This window comes from Lemur catta, chromosome 3 (genome assembly GCF_020740605.2).
Source record: "Lemur catta isolate mLemCat1 chromosome 3, mLemCat1.pri, whole genome shotgun sequence".
Taxonomy (NCBI): domain Eukaryota; kingdom Metazoa; phylum Chordata; class Mammalia; order Primates; family Lemuridae; genus Lemur; species Lemur catta.
Window position 1 is genome coordinate 29,336,554 of NC_059130.1, and position 23,702 is coordinate 29,360,255.

The following is a 23,702-nucleotide window of genomic DNA, read 5'->3' on the forward strand; positions in this document are numbered from 1 at the left end:
TTCACCCCCCTTACCCCCACCTCCCTGACCCTAGCCAAAGAAAGGAAGCAGCTTCCAAAAGAAATTACATGGGGGTTCCAAAGAAGTTAAATTTGTCCTTTCTACTCCCTTTATTATCTTAGAATTCTGAATGAGGTGATCGGGCAGGCAGGGCTCCGGTTATATTTGCTGCCAGCAAACACTGGGGCAGAAACTGCTGACAGCAACCAAACAGCTAGCTAGGCACCAAGGACTGGGGGCAATGCTGGCTAGCTCTTGGGCAGCCTGGGAGCCTTCCTGAGTTTAGCTCTGGGATCCTAAATCTACCAGGGTGGGCAATAATGGAGAAGACACAAAAGAACCAGATAATAAAGACTGAGGAGGAAGGGAGAGGCCAGATGACATGGTCTGCTGGCCTTTCTTTTGTGTCTCCTGGCCCTGGGGGGATGGGCTCACAAAAATCCCTTTGATGGTTCAAAATTTAACCTACTGTTTCTTTTCCCATAGAAAGTAAATCATTAATCCAACAGTGCCATGCAAAGAAGGCTAAAGCAGAGCTTCTCTCAGCCTCAAATAAAAAAGGCCCCAGTAACCACAGTTCCTTCCCACCTCTGCTCCCCGGACACCTCATTCTATGGCAGGAGCACCCATGTCTCTAATACCTCCCTGTTTTACCCATCAGCCTGACTTAGCTGAACACTGGTGTCCTGGAACTCACTCTCTTTCTCTGACTTTCCTGTGAACTGCCAGAGAGCAGTACCACAATTCCAAAAAGGAAAGGAAAGGTAAAGGATATAGAGGATTCATTTATTCAGCAAACATTACTTTAGCACCTACTAAGTGTCAGGCACAGAGAAGAGGACCCAGAAGGGTCTACACACAAATACAATGGTGGGGCCTGGGTACTGTCTCTTAGTGGGGCAGGGGCTCATATGGGCAAAAGCCATCAGCTTCCCCATCAGCTTCTGGGTGGGCTCCTGAGAGGCATCCACCTGCCCCCAGGGCCCATGGCAGAGCTACCAATTTTATTGATAGTACTTAGTTCTGGAAGTTCAAAGCTGAGAAGACAATCAAGTATCCCTAGTGCTCTAATCTGACCACATTCCCCTCTAAGTCATCCACAGGCACCTCATACACTCGCCCTAAAATCATCGCCATCTCCATGGTGTACTGGGCTCTTCAGTCAGGGATTTTGCTGTTTTGTGCTTCCAAGTGTGAGCACCTGTTTTTGTTTTTGTTTTGTATTGGTTTGCAAACTGAACTTAGCGACCCTGTCCTTTTCCTTTTTGCTGGGCCTGTAGCTGTTATGCTTATTCTACAAGGGACCTGGGACCCAGACTAGTCCATTATTTGTGGGGGACAGGGAAGAAAAGGGGCAAGACCAACCAGTCCTCTTCTTCCTGCCAGTTTCTTGGCATGTGTTCCGGGTATTATGCCAGAAGGGTGGGGCAAAAGAGGGTCTGAGGTTCACAGGGACACACCTGAGAAGACTTTGGCCACTGTGGCCTAGGGAATTAACCCATCGGATCCCAGGGAATAGCCAAAAGTAGTTGGGGTGGGGAGCAGGGAACCCCTAATCTGGAGTCTTGAAGTCCCTGGCTCTCAGGTATGAGTTGGTACCCCTTTAAATCTCACAATTAACCTGGTGGAATAAAAGAAACAATGCTAGGCACAAGAGAAAGGGGAATTAGGGTGAATTAGGATGTCAAGGTTTTAAGACCCAGAATCATCCTTGGGGTCTATATCTTCTGAGGAAGTAAAAGAGACCAAAAGACAACACAATGGACTTTGCTGTCAGATAAATTTGAATCTGAACCTCACTCCTACAACTTACCTCTTAATTGACATGGGTTAGTTATTTAACTTCTCTAAACCTTATCTTTAATATAAGGATTATAGTATGTCAACACCATAGGATTATGAGGATTAAGGAAGAATGCATAAAAAGGGCTTAGCATCATTTGCCACTCAAGTTGTGTTAATTAACCGTTGGTCATTATTGTGATTCCCTATTTGCACACTTGCCTGCGTGTATACACACACACACACACACACACACACACACACACACATGTGCGACCCCTAATTTAAAATGGGAGCTGAATGCAGGAGGCTGCTTAGAAGGAGCTTCCAATTGTTCTGCTACTTCCTGGGGTGCTGAGGGGTTCCTGGAGATCTCCGCTTCCGGGGAATTCCCATTCATGGGGTAAGGACCAAGGAAAGGGAAGAGGGAAACTCACCAGACCTGGGAGATATCCCAAAGATAGGTGACCTGTTCCTGCTCTCAGTTGGTGACTTCAGTGCAGGAAAAAGTCCTGTTTCAGGTGGCTCCTTTAAGAATCCAGTCCAGCACCTCAATGGGGGAGCCTCTCTCTTGGTCCTTTTAAGGGCACTGCTCATGGTCCAGAAGTTTGCATAAGGGACAGGGGGGACTCATTCCAGTCCAGATCAGCTGCCTCTTCAACTACTATAGCCCTTCCCTTCCCCGCCCTACTTCAAACACTCTGGACAGTGCTGTGCCCAGGCCTTTAACCCCTTCAGTGCCACTCCTGATCCCGAGGACTCCTGGGTCCCTCTCTTCTTGGCATTCTCTGAACAAAGTGTAGCCACAAGGTTCAGGCTCATGTGGGAACAGGTGCAAGAAGCCAAGCTGTGGAGTCACCCTGAAAGGAGAATATGTGGGAACCTGACATCCCAGGGAACTTTCATCTTCCCTCCAACGGGGGGACAGGAAGAAGCTAGGGAAAGGAGAAAGAGGATGTCTCAGGGAAAGAGCCCACAGCTAGACATCTACTTAACAGCAAGGACCTCTTGGGGTCAGCAAGGTCCTTTGTCATCTCTCAAATCTGGCTTCAGAACCGCTGTCGGTCCCTTTAAGAGGCAGGTTACAGCAGCAGAGGAGGAAAGATTATAGTTTTTTGAAATGAAAGGGAGGAGCAATTACTAGGGCAGCTGCATCTGAGGAGGGCACTTGCTCAGCCAACAGGAAGGGGGGTGACCAAGCAACTCTGCACACACAGGACTCAGGGCTTGTTGTGGATACCAGGCAGCAGGATATTTGACCAGCTCCCCTACTCTCTTCCTTGATAACAGCTTCTCAGGGGGGCTGACTCATGCTCACTGCTTTCACTGGGCCAGAGGACAGCCTGGGCAGACACTGGACTTCCTGAGGTAACAGGGAGCCCTCCTCTCCTCCTGTGGTCTAGTAGAAAGGGCATGTTGGCACTGGAAGAGCTTGGCTGGCTCTGCCAACTCACTGGTTATAGGGCCTTGGAGGAGTTACCTATCAGCCTCATTCTCTCATCTGTAAAATGGGGGTGTTAAATGAGATATGTACAAGTAGTAGAACATAAGTGCTGGGTCCACACTAGTTAATAAATTTCCCAGCTGCCACTTGCTAAGTAACTTTGGATAAGCCACTTCACTCCGTCTTTCCTGATCTATTGAATGAGAGGGTTAAATGAGACGAGCTATCATCTATTCTTGCTCTAAAATTCTTAATCTGGGTGAGAGGAAGAGGGCAGCTGCTGCCAGATGTAGAACTGTGTACCCTTCCCTACCAGGCTGAGCCCCAAACCACATGATGAGGAAGTGACAGTGGTTGTTTCTCACTTCATAAGAACACAGGGGAAACGCCTGCCTCATCTTACTGGTGAGGAGTCCTCAGAAATCCTCTAATGAAACAATCTCCTGATTATCCAGATTGGGAAACAGGCTCCCAGAGGGGGAGTGATTTACTTGCGTTCATACAGCCAGTGAGTGGTGGGATCGAGTACTCCTGCCTCTGTAATCAATGCTGCTTCCCCCACCCTGAGCTGCTCTGTCAAGGAATTAAGCCTTGATAACTTCCCATCTTTTTGTTGAATCACTCCACTACTTCCAGCTTCAGGGGCAATTCTTTTATTTTTTTAATTTTTTTAAAAAAGGAGGGAGTGAAGAGGGTTTTTTGTTTTTTTTTTTTGAGACAGAGTCTCACTCTGTCGCCCGACGCCTAGCTCACAGCAACCTGAAACTCCTGGGCTCAAGCAATCTTCTTGCCTCAGCCTCCCGAGTAGCTAGGACTACAGGCCTGTGCCACAATATCCAGCTAATTTTTCTATTTTTAGTAGAGATTGGGTCTCACTCTTCTCAGGCTGGTCTTAAACTCCTGAGCTCAAGCGATCCTCCCACCTTTGCCTCCTAGAGTGCTAGGATTAGAGGCTTGAGCTACCATTCCTGGCCCAGGAAATTCTTATACCCATTTCCCATTTACTTTCTTAAAAAACAGTGCCAAATCCTAGTATGGGAAGGGGGTAGAAATCAAGGCACCTATCTCCTCCTGGTACCAGGGCTGGGTGTGTGGGTGAGCAGATGCCAGCTGAAAGTTTGGATGAGGAGAGAGGGCTAGAGGGCTGGTCTCCAGCAGGTGGGGCGATCAGAACGTGTTGGCAGCTAGCTTACTATCTGTATTGCCTTTTAGGGAGGAGCCTCAGTTTGGATACCCAACCTCCAGGAAGGGTGAAGGAGCAGCCTTTACTTTCTCTTACCCCTCACAGATCTGCACACAATCCCAACATCAGGGTTCACACCTCCCTAGGGTGGTTTTCAATTAGAGTGGAGGAGTGCTATCTGCCACTCATCCTCCTATTAAATTATCTCAAGTTAAGAGGGCTCAATCCTAAAGCCAACTATTCTAGCTAAGTCTCTCTGTCTATAGATTTTAGAGGCTTTTATATTCTCCAACACCACTACTTAAGAGAGGTTCAAATTCCATCCTGACTCCAAGGAAGTTGATCTCTTGAGAGATTAAGTATCTGGCTTTGGCCTTTTTTCAAGGTGCCTGGGACACCAACTGCCTTCATAATGCTTCTTTTGTCATCTGTGTCAGGCCTGGGTTTCCCTCCTGGTCTCCTTCCCCAAAACAAGGGCCAGGAGACAAAGTGCTGAGTTTGTAAGGAAAGGTAAAGACTCCCCCCAGCTTCTGGGAAAGGAATACCTCCCAGAGTTCAGACTGAGGAAGAAATCTCTTACACAGACAGTCCCTAACTTTTGAAGGTGTTTCACTTAGGATTTTTCAACTTTATGATGGTACAAAGGCAGTAACACATTCAGGAGAAAGCATACTTTTGAGTACATACACAACCATTCTGCTTTTCACTTTCAGTACAGTATTCAATAAATTACATGATATATTCAACACTTTATTATAAAATAGGCTTTGTTGTTTTAGATGATTTTGCCCAGCTGTAGGCTAATCTAAGTGTTCTGAGCACATTTAAGGTAAATTAAGCTATACTATGATGTGTGATAGGTTAGGTGTATTAAATGCATTTTCAACTTAAGATATTTTCAATTTACAATGGAGTTATATCCTGATACTTTTATTGTATCATATAAACATACTGGAACATAACCTCATCATAAGTTGAGGAAAATCTGTATTATCTTCTAGAGTTAGGAACTTTATCCTGTCCTCTAAACCAGAACCCCTCCTCCTATAGGTTAACTCATTATATTTTCAGTGGAGACTACAGATGGAAAATAGTGTGTTCCCTCCTCCAGAGACTAACATTTCTTGGTCCTAGAGAGCAAGATGATATATACCAAACTAGTTCCCTTTCCCATCCCTATGCCTGTGCTCAACCCCAAGCCTCTGACCCACTGCCCTTTTCTCCCCATTGTCCTGAGCAAGTCCCAGGTTTCCACCAGGAACACAATGAACAAAAGCAAATTTATCCTCCTTGCCTCTGACCTGGCCAGTCCTGGTGTGTCCAAGCTGCAGTCCCTGAAAGAGAGATGTGAGCTGGTGGAGGGCTACTCCATTTGGAGCCTCCCGTTGTCTCCATGTCCTTTTCATCCTCCTGGGCCCAGAGGCTCCAACTGCCTCTGCGAAGGAAAGGTTAAACCGGTTGGGCAGGGAAGCTGGGGGAGCAGAATCTAAACTGGGAAACTTGGTGGCAGGAACAAAGCAAGTGTTTGTTGGGTTTCCCTCCTGCCTGGGAGGCTGTTCTCGGACCACGGCATTCCTGGGTTGGACACAGTCAGCTCAGAGTGGCTTCTCCCCACTGCTGCAGCAGCAAAAGTCAATGCCTTTACATAGGCCACACTTAGGGTCCAATTCAGGGGATCCAGGCACTTCTCCCTGGCCTAAGCTCAAAGAACAGAGTCATTAAAAATAAATTCAAGCTCAAGAAAAGCTAGTCCTTTTTTTGAGACAGGGTCTCTCTCTGTTGCCCAGGCTAAAATGCAGTGGCATCATGATAGTTCACTTCAACCTCAAACTCCTGGGCTTGAGCAATCCTCCCGCCTCAGCCTCCCATGTAGCTGGCACCACAGGCACACACCACCACACCCGGCTAATTTTTTAATTTTTTGTAGTGATGGGGACTTACTATTGCCCAGATTGGTCTCAAACTCCTGGCTTCAAGCAATCCTCCTGCCTCAACCTCCCAAAGTGCTAGGATTACAGGTGTGAGCCACTGTACCTGGCCAAACCTAGTTCTTAAACAGAGAAAGGGCTAGAATCAGGCTAAGAGATAACTTTCCAAGAATTGTCAGTCAATAAATCACATCAGAATGACTCCCAGGACATGAGAACAGCTGTACCCCTGCAGACCATCCTTCCCCACCCCATCTTCTCTAGCTGTGAAGGGGAACTGACAGGCAAACAAGGTATAGGGGAATAAGTAATGACTGATGAGAACAATCAGAGAGGGAAATAAGGGATGGAAGCAAAGGATTCAAAATGGGGCAGATATTACGTTCTGGTTAACAGCTCCACGAAAAAAACAAACAAACAAACAAAAAAATGGGGCAGATATCTCCATGGGAATAGGACCCACAACTCCTACAGCAAGGGCAGAACTCAGCTTGCTTGCCCAGGAGCCTGGGCACTCGGGCCCTGCGTTCCAACAACCACCAGTGCCCACCCAGGTGCCAGGAAAACAGACAAGTCAGTGTGGCATTTGTTTTTATTAGAAAACCCCATTTAGTAAGCACTTCCCTAACCCAGAACAGAGACTGGATAGCCTCTGAGAGTCCCAAAGCTTTCATTTCATCTTCTACCCTCTTCTAAGAGGGGAGGGCAGGGGATGGGGGTGGTATACGCAGTCTCCAAAGTGCCCCTCCTGGACCCCTGAGAGAATTCACATTTGCCAGCAATATACCAACAGCACCTCAGTGGGGCACCAGAGGGCCCTCTAGGCTCAAGGGCTGTTGCCAAAGGCATTCCTGTTTGTATGGCTTCACAATGTAACCGAGGAGGCTCTCATAGACTCCTCCTGGTCCTTCACTCTGGTTGAGAGCAGGGTAGGATCCAGGAGAAGGTAGCCGAGGGCTAAGAGAGAAGAGATTGCATTTAAGATACCCTTTGGAGTCTGGAAAGCACCTTGGTTTCTTGGGAGATGAGGGCCACAAAAACCCTACTCAGTTCTTCTTAGTTTTGGGAGTGTCGTATTTCCTCTTGCTGGAGTACCACAATAGCAGAGGGATGCCAATGGAGGGAAGGGTCATGACCCCGAAGGCTGCCCAGTCCAGCTGTGAAGGAAAACAAAGGCCTTGCTTAGAAAACTGGATTAGGGCACAGGAGAGTACAGGGAAGGAATGAGTCCACCAAGAAAGGGAAGGGTCTAGCCCAAATTTTAAGTAAAACTTTAGCCAGGAAGGTTCCTCTCTGACCACTCCTGATAAAGAATGGCTTTCTAAAGACCAATCCATCTCTCAAGCTGTGAAACCAAAGTCCTCACTTGACCCAACCCAGACTGGAAGAGAATCTTCTCTCCTCCCCTAACAGTCAAGCCTCCCGTGACCTAACCCTTCCTTATACCTCGGGCCCCCTCTCTTCCATTCCTCTGCCTCACATTCTGCCCTCCAGCCTCCATAAACCACTGCATCACACTGTGCCTTTTCTCATGTCTCCGCTGTTCTTCCTTCCTAGAATGCCTAGCCTTCCTTACCTCCTCTTTGACTGGTTAAAAACCTCACCTCTTCCAGAAACTCTCTCTGACTTTCAAAGACAGGTTAGATGTCCCTGCTGCACATTCCTCCAGCACCTAGCATCTAACTTCTATCACAGCCTTTTTTCCCCATTTACTTATTTTGAGTCCTCTATAAGCCCATAAGATCTTTAATAGAAGGGAATGTCTTATTCATCATTGTTTTCCCAAAGCAGAGCACGGAATGAGAATATAATTCACAACTTTGTAATTATTCACTGAATGAATGAATGAATTTTCTCATTCAGTACTTTAGACAAATCTTAAAAAAAAAAATCTCTCCTATACTCTAGACCACAACAAAGTTCCCACTTAACCTTTCCAACACTGTTAGGTTCCAACTTTGAACCTAACCAGATAATCTTTTAAAACCCCAAACAGACCCAGGACTCTCAGATGGGGCTCTACTCAAGGCTGAGCAGAGAAAAAGGCCAGTGTTATGGTTCTGGCAATTGTGATCTCATTGCCAAAAATCTCTGGGCATGGTTAAATCAGGATATTTGATGGCTGTCCATATCAGACACCAAAAAATACAAATCTTCTGTGGAGGCCAAGAGGCTTCAGAATGAAAATGGCATTCCAAACCAGAGAATATTAAGAGAGAACACTGGAAAACTTACAAAATGGGGGGAGAATCTCCTATCAAACTCCCGCTGAGCCAGGATTCCTCCCTGTCCAGGTGCACTGGTAGAGCCAATCTGAAAAGAAAAAAAGGGCATTAAAGCAAGTCTCCAACTCCTCTCACCTGAGAAAGGGCAGGCCCAACCAACCCAATCCTAAGCATTCTTAGTTCCCAAGTGCCCAAGAGAGCTTCAAGATGAGGGAAAGCTTTTGAACTAGAGAGTTGGATGATTCTCTTAGTGTGTTGTAAAGAGGAGTAAATTAGGAGCCAGGAGACCTGAGAGACACCACATGATGAACATTTATTAAATGGGGTAGACAGATATGCAAATGAAATTAAAGCCAAATCCTTCTGTCTTACCCTCAGACTCTGGAAGGAATGAAGTTGCTCACCATCAATGGTCCCTCTGTAGGGCCAGGTGTGTAATGTGTGATGGAATGACTTGACCTTGGTAATCATTTACTTATTCCTCAAGAGAAAATATTCTTCTCTACTTCACAGGGTTAACATGAGGCTCAAATGAAATCAGAAGGATTCTGAAAAGTATAATGCCCTACCCAAATGTACATTACTAGAGAGGCTGAATCTATCTGGCCTACATTCCTCTGTCTTGGAGAGGAGGCCAAGAGTTTGGAGCACATAGCAAACAACTTTGTTCTAAGGTGGCAGCTGAGCCTTTGAGTTTGTCTCTATTAACCCATCAAGTACCAGGTAGAACCAAAGAGTCCTGAGGTTGGTTTAGAAAGCAGAAATGACATGAGATGTGAAAACACAGCTAGGATTACAAGAATATGGTTCCATGTGGCTTATAAAAAAACTTAGAAAGCACATTAAATGTTAGAGAATCTTAGATTTCTTTTAGTTCTATGGTTGACTGTGTTAAGTCCCTTCCCTACTTTATACTCACTAAGTAGCCTACGGCCTATTTGTATGGTCCTATCAGAGGACCATACATTTTTAGCTTTATAAATTCATGACTTAAGTTTTTTGAGGGCTGGGACAGTATCTTAATCTTCTTGGTATTCTGAGTCTAGCACATGGTAGGGTCTCCATAAATGTCTGCTGACCTTCACATCAATCAAAAGACTGTTTGGTACTGGCTGGACGAGGTGGCTCAAAAGCCTGTAATCGTAGCACTTTGGGAGGCTGAGGCAGGAGGATTGCTTGAGCTCAGGAGTTCGAGACCAGCCTGAGCAAGAGCTAGGCCCTGTCTCTAAATTAAAAAAAAAAAAAAAAAAAACTTGTTTAGTACTGAGTTTCTATAATACATGGGAAACGGAAAAATCTAAGACAAAGTCCCTGGCCTCAAGGAATTTATAATTAAATTAGGAGGCAGAGGGTTGGGGGAGGGAAGACCTACAAATAAGAGAACTACTGAAGACAGTAAGTAATTAAATGTTCAAGTGACATAGACTATAAGTGCTATCGAAGTTTAGATGGAGTCAATGGATGTTTACTGAAAGAATGAATAGGAAAGAGCAATACAAACTGCAGAAGACAGAAACAAGGAGATACAGCTCAAAGCTGGGTCTTGAGAAGGCTTCAGATAATGAAGTGGAGGAGAAAGAGTACTTCAAACAGAGATCAAAGCAAAGAGGAAAGATAAGCACTGAGGGGGGAGGGGATGCAGGAAGGAGCTTGGCCTAATTAGGATGGAGGATCTGTGTGGGTAGTGGGAGAGAGGCAGAAAACAGCTAGATTATTGGAGGGTGTGCAATGAGAAAAGCTCAGCCTTGATGCAATAAGCAGGAGCATTCTACGCAGGGGAAGGACAGAGTGGAGACTGGGAATAATCTAACAGTGACATGGAAGGTGGACTGGAAAGGCAAGAATGGCAATAAACTGGGCAGCAAATGACACATTCCAGACTAAAAGGAAAGCAGAAGGAACGAAAAGGAAGACATTGCTACCATATTACTCCTCTCTCATCCATTTCAATGGCTCTATTCTGGAACTTTGCAATTTGAAATATACTTCCTTAGGACAGTTGCCTATTGCCCAGGCTAGAGTGCGGTGGCATCAGCCTAGCTCACAGAAACCTCAAACTCCTGGACTCAAGTGATCCTCCTGCCTCAGCCTCCAGAGCAGCTGAGACTACAGCATGCACCACCACGCCCAGCTAATTTTTTCTATTTTTAGTAGAGACAGGGTCTCACTCTTGTTCAGGCTAGTTTCGAACTCCTGAGCTCAAGCTATCCTCTCACCTCAGCCTCCCAGCATGCTAGGATTAGAGGCATGAGTCACTCACTGTACCCCGCCTGGTTGTTGTTGTTGTTTTTTTAATTTTTAAATTTTTTTTTTTTTTTTGAGACAGGGTCTCCCTGTTGCCTGGGCTACAGTGGCATCATCAGAGCTCACTGCAACCTCAAACTCCCAGGCTCAAGCAATCCTCCTGCCTCAGCCTCCTGAGTAGCTGGGATTACAGGCACATACCACCAAGCCCAGCTCATTTTTCCATTTTTTGTAGAGATAGGGTCTTGTTATTTTGCTCAGGGTGGTCTCACACTCCTGGCCTCAAGCAATCATCCCACCTCAGCCTCCCAAAGGACTAGGGTAACAGGTGTGAGCCAATGGTCCCAGCCTAGAATCTGTATTTTTAAATTGATACATAATAGATATACATATTTTGGGGGTACATATGATATTTTGCTACATTCATATAATGTGTAATGATCAAATCAGATAATCAGAAAATCTATCACCTTAAACATTTATCTTTTCTTTATGCTGGGAACTTTGAATTCTTCTCTTCTAGCTATTTTGAAATATATAGTAGATTACTGTTAACTACTGTCACCCTAGAACTATCCAACACTAGATCTTATCCTCTATCTAACTATATTTTTGCACCCATTAATCAACTTCTCTTCATCCCTCCCTTCCCCTTTTCCTTTGCAAGAGTTTTTAACGGAAGGCAGATCCAAGCCCTATCTAGCTAAGGATTTGGACAACTCACCACAACAGGCCCATCCTCTTGGGCCAGGTAAGTAATTGTTGCTGAGGTGAAGTTGAAATAACCAGCCTTGAGAGGGCGCAGGACCACAGTGTGGGAGACGTTGCTAGCACTGGCCAGAGTTAAGGAAAGGAAAAAGATGAAGCTAAAGTTGTAACAACCTTTCAATTTGTGGACTAAATGCACCCTTCACAAAACAGTTACCAACTGGTGGTGATTTCATACATGCAATATTCTGCAGGAATAAAAAAATATAGGCTTTTGTTTTTCAAGTCTATTTTTTTTTTAAGTCTAACCTGTGTGGTATGATGCCTTTCTAGCTAAATCTTAAAGAGTCCATGTTGTTCTCAGTATCAAGGTTTTTGAAGTAAACTTTCAAAGCACACTATGTGTTATGGATAAAAAACATAGTCACTTAAGCTCACAAAATTTTTCATTGACTATAATTGAAGGAAGTTCTTGAAAATATAAATAAAAAAACAAAAACAAAAAAATACAAAGACAACATTTGCCCTCACCAGAAAATCTAAATATACTTTAATTCACAAGGAAAGAAAAGCATCTAATTCAATACTCAGGAAATAACTGGTAGATCAGAATAAGAGATTCATCAACCAAGAAGAGACTTTAAAAGGCCATAATGGGCCAGGCGCGATGGCTCACGCCTGTAATCCTAACACTCTGGGAGGCCCAGACAGGTGGATCGCTCGAGGTCAGGAGTTCGAGACCAGCCTGAGCAAGAGCCAGACCCCGTCTCTACTAAAAATAGAAAGAAATTATCTAGCCAACTAAAAATATATATAGAAAAAATTAGCCGGGCAAGGTGGTGCATGCCTGTAGTCCCAGCTACTCGGGAGGCTGAGGCAGTAGGATCGCTTAACCTCAGGAGTTTGAGGTTGCTGTGAGCTAGGCTGACACCACGGCACTCACTCTAGCCTGGGCAACAGAGCAAGACTCTGTCTCAAAAAAAGAAAAAAAGAAAAAAAAAAAGAAAGCCATAATTATCTTCTATGCTAGCATCCCACTGAATTTCTTTTAAAAACACCTTAAACATCCTCGCCCAGTCACAAAATCTTCATACGTGTCTACATCCTCTCAATATAGCATGTTTCAGGGCCTTTAACCTGAACTTCAGGACCCTCCTTCTTCAGGTCTACTCTAAATCATGGTCACACAATTTATACCAGTCTGTCTTGCCCCATCTTATCCAGAGAGATGCAAAATAGCCAAGCACATCCAGCCTATTTGAAGTGCCCCTACTGCTTTGCAGGCAATATCTCACCCGCCTCCCACCCTTCATCATTCAGTGCCAAGAGGATACGGGGCAATCCGGTCCCATTTGACATTGAGCATTCCAGAGACAATGCCAAAGTCTTCTGGAGGGAAGGAATCATCAGATAATTCCACATCTAATGCAGCACTAGAAAATGGAAGAAACAAAAAGGGTTAGTAAGTATTAGATATAAAATTAAAGAAATTAATCAAACCTGCCTGCTTGCACTAAAAAATCAGAGCTGCAAAAGAAAGATATGAGTCAAATATAACTTGGGTCTGTTGCATTAAAGAATCCAGGTCAAGGACTGGATTCTATTGCTCAGAAGCCCCCAAATAATTAAGTATCTAGGAGGGGAGTGGGCACAAATCCATTCTTGCCTCAATTTCTCTTCATGAATGTGTGTGCATGCATGTGGAGGGAGGGAGAGAGGAGCCAGGTGAATATAGAAGAGAAAATTAAATGGATTAAAACAAAAGAAAGGCAACAGAAATGTTCACAGGCTAATGAAAGAAGGAAGCTGAAACTTTAAACCCTGGAGGTAACAAGGAATTGTATATTTTCTGTGTCTTCATCTTCCCCTCTTTGTTTCTCCACAATTCTTGCTTCTCCCCTACCCTGAAATTCTTCCAACCTAAAAAGTAGAAGATGGCTCCTTGTAACTTAGATAACAATGTCCTCCTCTTCCAAAAGAAGGTCCAGTAGTATATTCACTCACTCAAGATATCTGATGATGGAGGTCTCCCAAGGGGGAATCACTATTCACCAAGATGTTCCCTATTGCCAACTGACAACTAAGACTCCAGAAAAGGGCTCAATTTCTAATTCCAGAGCCTCTTACCTTGAGCCAACATTGTAGATGTTGTACTGTAAGGTCAGGTCTCGCCCCTCCACAGCATATCTATTCAACAGTGATTTGGAGGCCAAAAGCCTCGCTCCTTCCTCTGCTTGAGTGACAGCAAATAGAGCCAACACGACAAATGCCAATAACCTCATCTTTGGAGAAAAAAGCAAAGTGAGCAGTTAAGCCAAGAATGTAAAAATCACCAAAATCCTCCTATGACAGCCCTCCCTTACAAGCCTGAAAAGCTCTTTTGAGCCTATCAAAGCAGCAGCCCCTTCTACAGAGCAGTCCAGAAGCCATCAGCGCAGACCCATTCTCCAGACTCGCCATCTCCGCCTGGAGCCCTCGGACAATCAGTCCAAGCACCAGCATATCCAATATTCCCTTCCTGTCAGGGGGCCCCTGGGTGCTCATTAACTGGAGGGGGGGGTGCTTCTGAGAGGACATCATGTGGCCCAAATGGGGCATTCCTTGGGGTGCCTGATTTCGGACCTGCAGCAGCCTTTCCCTCACACGTGCCCCAAAGCTGCAGCCTTCCCGCTGCTCCTCTCCTCCTCGGCCCCGCTCCACTGGGATCCCACCGCGCTCCCGCGAGGTCCCCTCCATGTCCCTGTATCCCACTCCCCAGTCTATCCTCCGGGATCCCATCCTCGCCCCCACATCCCTTTCTGGTTCCCTCGGGGGGGCTCAGTCCACTCTGCCCCTCCCCCCTCTTGTCAAGGTTACACGTCCTCCCGCCGGCGCGCCCTCCGCCCTACCCGCCCTTTCCGAGCTAACCCCCAGCCACTGGATGATGCGCGGACACATGACCCTCGCCTCTCCGCTTCAGACCCCCTAAGCCTCCGGACTCACCGTGCGCATCCCAAACGGCTTTCGCTACGGGGGGGTTGGGGGGGCCACCAAGACCGGAATAGAGCGTCAGCACATGAAAGAACGGAAATGAGCTTAGCCGGAAACCCTAGTGTTCCCCCCAATGCCTTGTGGGAGTTGTAGTTCTTCGACAAACACTCCCCACCCCCCGCCCCACCTTTTCGTTTGTATGCCCGCCCGCCAACAGGATGTAAGAACTCCTGAAACAGGTTTGTCTGTCCGTCCTCCACGCTTTTCTTTTTCTGCCCTTTTCAGTGACTTTGGAAGCTGGCTTGTCGTTACTGTATGTGACCCGCACCTGGTTAGGTGCTTTGGGAAACTAGCAAACCTAGCAATTTGGATCATCTATCTAGAATGTCGAGTGTACCGTCGAACTACGAATTAAATAAAAGCTATTTCTACCAGCATTCCTTCTATTCCCAGGCCGTAAACGCAGTCATTCTCTCCATCCAGCAAGTCACCAGCCCTGAGCTTTAGTTAGAAGCCCTTTAAAGTGTCAGAAAAGTATATCCTTTCTTCTCCATTCCTACTATAACTGCTTTTAGTTCATGCTCATTACTCTGTTGGTTTTACTCTAGTAGTCTCCCTATCGTAGATCTTTTTCTGCACTTTTCAATCAGCTACCATTCAAACTTCCCCAAACAGCATTTTGAACAGTAGGGTTCAAAATGGGTTCAGAGGATGAACTGTGAAATTAGGCAGTCATAAATTCAAGTCCCAGTTCTGCCACTTACTGGTTAGGTAGCCTTGAAACAAGTGTTACTTATATAACACCTCAGTTTCCAAATCTGTAAAATAAGATAATTATAGTACTCTCGAAAAGTTGGAGGATCAAATAAGATCATGTATGTAAAGCTCTTAGAACAGTACCTGGCACCTGTATGTGCTAAGTTAATGGTAACTGTCAATATTACTATTATTCTGTGTCTCCATTGTAGCATTCCGGCATTTAGTATGTATTTATCAAAAACTTACTTTGTGCCTGGCACTGCTGTAGGTCCTGGGGATACAGTAATGAACAGGACAGGTAAGTTTTCTGTTTTCTGGTGGCTTACATTCTTGGGAAGTAATACATATCACCTGTATTTGTTTTAGTATCTGTACCCCCATTCTCCACCTCCAAAATGGAGCTTTTTGAGGATATTATCCAGATTGTCTGTTTTCCATTGCTTAGTGTCATGCCTGAGCACACAAGACATAATCCAGGAATGAATAATAATGACTTCCCTATATACAACCTCCAATCTGCTCCTACTTCAGGCCTTTGTGTGTGGCTTCCCTGAAATGTCCTATTGTCCCTCTTTCCTACCCAAATCCAACTGACCTTCAGGACCATGTTCTAATCTCATTCCTTCTGGGAAGCCTTCCTTTGGCTTTGATTTATCTTTTACAGCACCACAGTTTGATATGTTTTCTTCTAATTGTTTCTGGCTTGAAAAATGTACTTGAACAATTAGGTCCCATTTCTCTAGTGTACACTTATCCAAAGACCCTACAGCAATGCTGAGCACACAGGAGGTACTCAAGAAACACCTGCTGATTGGAGGAATTTTCATTCCTTTCCAAAGATTTTTTTTTTTTTTTTTGGAAGCAGAGTCTCACTCTGTTGCCTGGGCTAGGGTGCCGTGGCGTCAGCTTAGCTCACAGCAACCTTAAACTCCTGGGCTCAAGCAATCCTGCTGCCTCAGCCTCCCGAGTAGCTGGGACTACAGGTACACACCACCACACCCAGCTAATTTTTTCTATTTTTAGTTGCCTGGCTCATTTTTTTCTATTTTTTAGTAGAGATGGGGTCTCGCTTTTGCTCAGGCTGGTATCAAACTCCTGACCTCAAGCGATCCTCCCACCTCAGCCTCCCAGAGTGCTAGGATTACAGGCATGAGCCAACACGCACCACCCAAATATTATTTTCTATAGCAATTTCTCCAGGATTGGAAAGATATAAAGTGTGGGTGTTCTTGTTCTCAGACTCAGCTACACCCAAAAGAAATATGTCTTCAGCACATACTGTCCAAACACCCCACAAAATAACCACTTCTGGATTCAAAAGAGAAATATCTTCATCCTTGCTTTGCCCACTTATACATTTACCACTTCTCTTGCCTCTACCCTATCCGTTGAGTCACCTGTTCATTAATTGGTACATTTAGCAGTCCTTTTTGGAGCACCTATTATGTTTCAAGCACTGTGATAGTCACTGTGGGAAATACAAAGATAGGATATGGTGTCTGCCCTCAAGGAATTTAGTGATGGGATGAGATATAGTCCTGACTATAATGAGAAGACAAACAAGATGTCAAACACCCCTTAAAAAAAACCTAAAAACAAAAATATTCAGTGGCTTCCCATTGTTAGTGGATTTAAATCCAATTCCTTTGTCTGGTAGTTAAGACCCTTCACTGTGGTCCTTACTCCCCTCTGCTTTAGCCAAACAGTCCACTCTGTGCAGCCTACTTTCTCACTTTCAGACCTTTGATTAGTGCAAGTTATTGAAGTTCTTCATTTTAATTATAATATCCTTTTAAAATGCAGTTCTGGACAGTGCGGTGGCTCATGCCTGTAATCCTTGCACTCTGGGAGGCTGAAGTGGGAGGATCGCTTGAGCTGAGGAGTTTGAGGTCAGCCTGAGCAAGAGAGAGACCCTGTCTCTACTAAAAAAACATAAAAGTTACCTGGGCGCAGTGATGCGCATCTGTAGACCCAGCTACTTGGGAGGCTGAGGCAAGAGGATCTCTTGAGCCCAGGAGTTTGAGGTTACAGTGAGCTAATATGACACCACTGCATTCTACCCAGGGTGACAGAGTGAGACTCTGTCTCAAAACAAACAAACAAACAAACAAAACCAAAACAGTACTGCCTCAGAATAGTGCCTCTTGGTGCTAGGTATCACATGAAGACTTTGGACATTTGGGAAGGAAATAGATACCCAAATTAAGACAAAATGTGACACTTACACCCAATATAGTCAATAGGAAATGTCTACCAATATAACCTATGTCCAAGTGAGTCTGCCTGGCAAATCTCTTAGAATTAGTATAGATTTTCTTTTTTTTTTTTTTGAGACAGAGTCTCGCTCTGTTGTCCAGGCTAGAGTGCCGTGGCATCAGCCTAGCTCACAGCAACCTCAAACTCCTGGGCTTAAGCGATCCTACTGCCTCAGCCTCCCAAGGAGCTGGGACTACAGGTATGTGCCACCACTCCTAGGCAATTTTTTCTATTTTTAGTAGAAACGGGGTCTCACTCTTGCTCAGGCTGGTCTCAAACTCCTGAGCTCAAGCAATCCTCCCGCCTTGGCTTACCAAAGTGCTAGGATTACAGGCATGAGTCATCAGGCCTGGCCTGGATTTTGAAATCTTAAAGCCCAGGGTTTTGCTACTCAGCCTTTTCTCTGCTTTTCCCCTGAAACAAGGCTTCTCCCCATCCCTGGGAGAGCCCAGGTCTGAGGCACAAGATGGGGACAGCTCCCAGTGAGTCACCAGGAAATCTCCAAATCTTGACTGACCCCACTGAATGTCTGAACCCAGGGAAGATGGCTTTCTTGTGGCAAATGCTCCTGGGTGTGTAAATCACAGGGTGTCCTCCTTCCCCCCTACACATAGTCTCCCAACTCTTTAAGGGGCAAGGAACTTGAACTCCCCTTTGGAGGGCTCAAAGAGATCCCAACGTTAGCAGTGATATGAAGCCATGTCACCCTTGTGTTCCTTCCCACCCTCATGTGCAGAAACGAGGAGCTGTTTTAGCTGGGGAGCGCATCATCCTGCACTCTGAGAGGCAGTCTCTGAGATTGAGAGCATGGTTTGTTGGTTTGTAGATGCCGCGCTCTGAAGAAGGAATGGCTTGATTCACTATGAGGCCCCAAGGAAGAAGCCATAAATAGTGATCTCCCCCACCTCACCATAAAAAGCAACAGCTAAAGGACAGAAAGTAGACAGGGAAAAGGAAAAGGTACTTTGTGGAAAGGGACTTCCAGGTTTCTGCTCCAGGCTGACTGTAGAAGATGATTTTGGAAGAAAGTGAATACATATATTAATATATCCTGCTCCCTAGGCCAGGAGTCTGTGAGGCTGTTTTTTTTTGGATAATGAGGTGCGCCCACCCAGTCACCCTTCTAGACATTAGGGGTTATTGGCAGTGTGGCGAGCTCCTGCTCTGTGCTCCAGTATCTCCCACACTGTAGTCAGACAACTTGTCCCAGGTCTGTCTCCTCCCTGGATTACAAGCACCTGAAGGGCAGCGACACACCTCGTGCTTGTTGAGTAGCTTCCTCATAAGTAGTCGTTGAGCAGAACTGAGCCATGGTGGGAGAAGAAAAGCACTGCTGCTGACCATGCAATTGTAAGGCTTGGCTGGAAAAGGCAGCCAGGTTCTGGAGCCCTGAACAGTGCCCAGCACACAGTACGTGTTCAATAAATGCCCCCCTGAAACACAATTTTTTGTTTTGAAAAACTTCAAACCTATAGAAATTTGAAAGAATGGTTCAGTTTAACACCTGTAGGCTGGGTGCGGTGGCTCACACCTGTAATCCTAGCACTCTGGGAGGCCCAGGTGGAAGGATCGTTTGAGCTCAGGAGTTCGAGACCAGCCTGAGCAAGAGCGAGATCCCATCTCTACTAAAAAAATATAGAAAGAAATTAGCTGGACAACTAAAAATATATATAGAAAAAATTAGCCGGGCATGGTGGCGCATGCCTGTAGTCCCAGCTACTCGGGAGGCTGAGGCAGAAGGATCCCTTGAGCCCAGGAGTTTGAGGTCTCTGTGAGCTAGGCTGATGCCACAACACTCTACCCTGGGCAACAAAGTGAGACTCTGTCTCAGAAAAAACAAACAAACAAACAACCACCTGTATGCCTTTCAGCTAGATTCACCAGTTGCTAACATTTTGCCCATTTGCTTTTATGCTATATAAATTAACATAAGTCTATACAGGTCATGCACCACATAACGTTTCAGTCAACAATGGACCACATATATAATGGTGGTCCCATAAGATTATAATATCGTATTTTCTTTTTTTTTTAATTTTTTAAATTTTTTTTTCTTTTCTATTTTTTAAATTTTTTATTTTATTATTATTCTCAGTTCAGTGTTGATATAATATTGTATTTTCACTGTACCTTTTCTATGTTAAGATACACAAATACTTACCATGGTGCTACAGTTGCCTGCAGTATTCAGTACAGTAACATGTACAGGTTTGTAGCCTGGGAACAACAGTTATACCATATTTTGATCCACAGTTGGTTGAATCCATGGATGCAGAACCCACAGATATGAAGGGCTGACTGTATTCACATTCACCTATACATTTTTTGAACCATGTGAGAGTAAGTTGCACATCATGACACTTCACCCCTCTGTACTTCATCTTGTATCTCCCGGGAACAAGGACAGTCTCCTCCACAATCACAATAACATTGCCATACCCAGAAAGTTTAACACTGATGTAGTACTATTTTCTGATACATGGTCCATATTCAGTTTTCCCCAAAATGCCCTTTAAGACTTTCTTTCTTTTTTTTTTTTATTGAGACAGAGTCTCGCTCTGTTGCCCGGGCTAGAGTGAGTGCCGTGGCATCAGCCTAGCTCACAGCAACCTCAAACTCCTGGGCTCAAGTGATCCTCCTGCCTCAGCCTCCTGAGTAGCTGGGACTACAGGCATGCGCCACCATGCCCCGCTAATTTTTTCTATATATTTTTAGTTGTCCAGCTAATTTGTTTCTATTTTTAGTAGAGACGGGGGTCTCGCTCTTGCTCAGGCTGGTCTTGAACTCCTGAGCTCAAACAATCCGCCCACCTCGGCCTCCCAGAGTGCTAGGATTACAGGCGTGAGCCACCTCGCCTGGTCCCCTTTATGACTTTTAAAAACAAAATCTAGGATCATGTATTACCGCATTGCATTTGATTAATAAATGTATTTGGATTAAACCAAATGAGCTTCTCCTAGGAGGAGCTTGGAGAGAAAAATGTATGGAAGATAGAACCTAGGCTTCTGAGAGGATAGAAAGAGAAAGGGGAGTGGAACGGACCCTGAAGGGTCCCTTCCAAGTTCTTGAATCACTTGAAAATCTCAGACAGACCTGGCCACCCCAAGTTGATGGTGGACTGTTTTCTGTTTCTTGCCAAATTTCTCCCCAGCACATGAGGATTCCGAAGTGGATTCTGGAATCTGTATCTGCCATGTCTTGATGTCTATTGAGGTTGCTATAATTTGGATGTTTATCTACTCCTAATTTCTTACTGAAATTTGATCCCTAATGTTAGTGATGGGGCCTGGTGGGAGGTGTTTGGGTCATGGAAGATGATCCTTCATGAATATATTAATCCCCTGGCGAGCAGAGTGAATGAATGAGTTCTCCTTCTATATTTCCTGCCCTCTCACGTCCTTCGGAAGAGCACTCCTTAAACCCCTTGAGCCTGGGACCCCACCCTCCTGTTGTTATGACACCACTTTTGTGAGGACATGGGGACTAAAGAATTGTGAGTGTGTGGTGAAGGAGGGAGGGACATGCCAGAGTTTCATGGCATTAGTGATTATAGAGCTTTCTGTTAATGAAGAAGATGGAGGGCGATTCTTTAACAACTCACAAAGTAAAAGGGCAGGATATGGGACATAGCCAGGGGCAAGGGCAGGGTGACTACTGAAGCTCTGCTTGGCTCAGACTGTTCCTCTCATAACTGACCTCTCCTTCTTCTCTCCCTTAGGAGACTAAGGAAGCTTGGGGAGCTTTAAGAGAAGAAAATCCCTCTTCTGACAACTTTGTTGTCTCCTTTACATCCCTCTACAGCTTCAGTGAGGACTTAGGCTACCAAGGGAGCCAGGAGCTGACTACTGTAAGTGTCCCACCCCACATCCCTCCGTCCGTCTGAGGCTTGCACCCCCTGCTCTACCACCATGTGGGCATTTTAGCTCACTAACACCTCCTGTGGCAACCTTCTGTACCTTCTCTACATCTTTCCAATTGGTATCTTTACCAAACATGGCTCAAATTTACTCCTCCCCCCCAAATACCAACAATAATAGTAACTACAGATTACATTTATTGAGTACTTACCAAGTACTATTTTATAAGAATTTATATCCCACTTAAACCTCATAACAACCCTATAAAGCAGGTACTATTATTATCCCCATTTTTCTGATGAAGATACTGAGGCAGAGGCAGGTTAAGTAACTCCCCTGAGATCATGTGAGTAGGAAGCAGAGGTGCTCGAGTTTAAGTTCAGTTTGTCTGACTCAAGAGTTCACACACAGAACTGCCTCCCAGTTAGCTACTTGATTTTTATCAGTCTTCCACAGTATCCTTTTAATATTTCTGTTAAACATACTAGATGTGTGAATTTATTTGTCTATTTTGGAGAGGGCTTAGATACTGCTAGCTATGTTTTTTGTTACTGAGCTCTAATCGACACAATAAACTGTACATATTTCAAGTGTACAATTTGGTAAGTTTTGACGTATGTATATACTCATGAAATCTTCACCACAATGAAGATAATAAACATATCCATCACCCTTAAATATGAACAAGCAGAATTTCTAGAAACAGATAAATTAGAGGGTGATTATTTGCCTTCCAAAATGAGTCTTTATTTAACCAACATATTTGCATAGGATCCTTTCAAAAGAATGAGCTTTCTTCTGATGCATTCAGAATAGCCTGTGTATCCCTTGTGGATACTGCTTTGTAAATTCTTTGTTTTTTTGTGTTTTTTTTTTTTTTGAGTCAGAGTCTCACTCTGTTGCCCGGGCTAGCATGCTATGGCATCAGCCTAGCTCACAGTAACCTCAAACTCCTGGGCTCAAGGGATCCTCCTGCCTCAGCCTCCTGAGTAGCTGGGACTACAGGCATGCACCACCATGCCCGGCTAATTTTTCCTATATATTTTTAGTTTTCCATATAATTTCTTTCTATTTTTAGTAGAGTTGGGGTCTTGCTCTTGCTCAGGCTGGTCTCGAACTCCTGAGCTCAAACAATCCACCCGCCTCGGCCTCCCAGAGAGCTAGGATTACAGGTGTGAGCCACCGTGCCCAGCCTCTGTAAATTCTCTTTAGTAACTGTCAGTGAATGTCTCTTCTGGGCCAGGGCAGTCTTTTGTAATCTATGGTGCCTGCTCTGTACTCACATGTGAGTGCTTGGTTTATGCTTGCCCTCTGATTTTAGTCCTTCTCTGCCTCACTTCGCCTTCTCCTGCTTCAGATACGAAGTCTCATATGTAATGGGATGGGTCAGTGGAGAGCACACTTGATTCTTTCCTCTCGGATTCCCCAAGGAAGAAGATCCCAGCTTCCTTAAGCCCAGGAGGCAGAAGCGGAACAAGTTTTCCATTCTTCAGATTAGGAGAAATGAGGTGAAAGAGGAAGATGAAGAGGATGAGGATGAGGCAGAGGGGCCCCCTACCTCTTTGCAATCACCTAGGACAAAATATCAGCAACGTCCACACTCAGGTATCCCCCAAGTGAAGCACAGTGAACAGTTGAGAATCTTGGAAAGTAGCTTGAGCTCATCCAGCACCAGTGAGGCCGAGTGGTCCTGCGGGAGTTTGGCCACGTTTTGTCAATACTTTTGCAGCTGCTGCCCCAGGACGCAGAAGTCAATGGAGGAAACCAAGGCATCAGGCTCTGAAGAAAGAAAGTGCCAGAGTAAGATCGTCTCAGTGTCAAGATCCATTAGTGGTGATGGTCCAGAGCTCCAAGGAGCTCCCAGGAAGAAGCCAGAAGCCAGGATAACAGAGTGTAATCCTTCAGCTTGTAAATAAAGCAAATTTTATTTTTGTGAATGGCATGTATGAGCCTGACGATGCCATGTTTCTACCTTTCTTGATTTTTTTTTTTCTAGATGTATTCACTTTCTCCCCCCTCCTACTCTTTCTAGTCTCTCTGAACATCTCCTGCTTTCTAACTCTATATGAAGTCCTGTCTCCAGGACATGGGGCTAGCGTATGAATGGGTGAGACCTTGAGCAGTGTGAGAAGGCTTTTTCAACCCTTGAGGCCTGGAACTCCAAGAAAGGGAAAAACAACCTTAAATGTAAGAATCTTGAGGTAACTAATGGAGGAGACTTTGAGGCCTAATTTTGTAGGTTTTCCACTTGAGTTGTTTCATTTTCTTTTCTTTTTTTTTTTTTTTTTGAGTCAGAGTCTCACTTTGTTGCCCGGGCTAGAGTGAGTGCCGTGGCGTCAGCCTAGC

The 23,702-nt window shown here is 45.0% G+C and overlaps 3 protein-coding genes across 6 annotated transcripts in view; 1 reads left to right on the top strand and 2 right to left on the bottom strand.

Annotated features, from left to right (window-relative positions):
- Positions 1-2,381, bottom strand: part of ARHGEF2 (Rho/Rac guanine nucleotide exchange factor 2) — a 50,846-nt gene extending 48,465 nt beyond the window's left edge. For 3 of the 4 annotated variants that reach the window (XM_045545332.1, XM_045545330.1, XM_045545329.1), the window contains exon 1: positions 2,220-2,381. The gene's annotated coding sequence lies outside the window, so the exon portion shown is untranslated. The remainder of the gene's footprint in view (positions 1-2,219) is intronic. The other variant, XM_045545331.1, reaches the window with a different exon arrangement.
- Positions 1,761-23,298, top strand: LOC123634788. The gene is made up of 4 exons (XM_045546509.1): positions 1,761-1,772; positions 3,073-3,150; positions 21,218-21,346; positions 22,787-23,298. Exons 1-4 carry the CDS (start codon positions 1,761-1,763, stop codon positions 23,270-23,272), a joined length of 705 nt encoding a protein of 234 aa, XP_045402465.1. The 3' UTR covers positions 23,273-23,298.
- SSR2 (signal sequence receptor subunit 2) lies at positions 6,912-14,589 on the bottom strand. Its single transcript, XM_045545339.1, has 6 exons — positions 14,497-14,589; positions 13,642-13,796; positions 12,849-12,947; positions 11,531-11,639; positions 8,573-8,650; positions 6,912-7,494 (listed from the first exon to the last, which is right to left on the bottom strand). Exons 1-6 carry the CDS (start codon positions 14,503-14,505, stop codon positions 7,384-7,386), a joined length of 561 nt encoding a protein of 186 aa, XP_045401295.1. The 5' UTR covers positions 14,506-14,589; the 3' UTR covers positions 6,912-7,383.
- Positions 23,299-23,702: the final 404 nt, after the last annotated feature.

Coding starts and splice junctions, on each gene's coding strand:
- LOC123634788 (XM_045546509.1), top strand. Junction 3,151..21,217: donor CAGACACTGGACTTCCTGAG/GTAACAGGGAGC, acceptor TCTCTCCCTTAG/GAGACTAAGGAAGCTTGGGG. Junction 21,347..22,786: donor GGAGCCAGGAGCTGACTACT/GTAAGTGTCCCA, acceptor GGATTCCCCAAG/GAAGAAGATCCCAGCTTCCT.
- SSR2 (XM_045545339.1), bottom strand. Junction 12,948..13,641: donor ATCTACAATGTTGGCTCAAG/GTAAGAGGCTCT, acceptor TCCATTTTCTAG/TGCTGCATTAGATGTGGAAT. Junction 8,651..11,530: donor AAGAGGATGGGCCTGTTGTG/GTGAGTTGTCCA, acceptor TTTTCTTTTCAG/ATTGGCTCTACCAGTGCACC.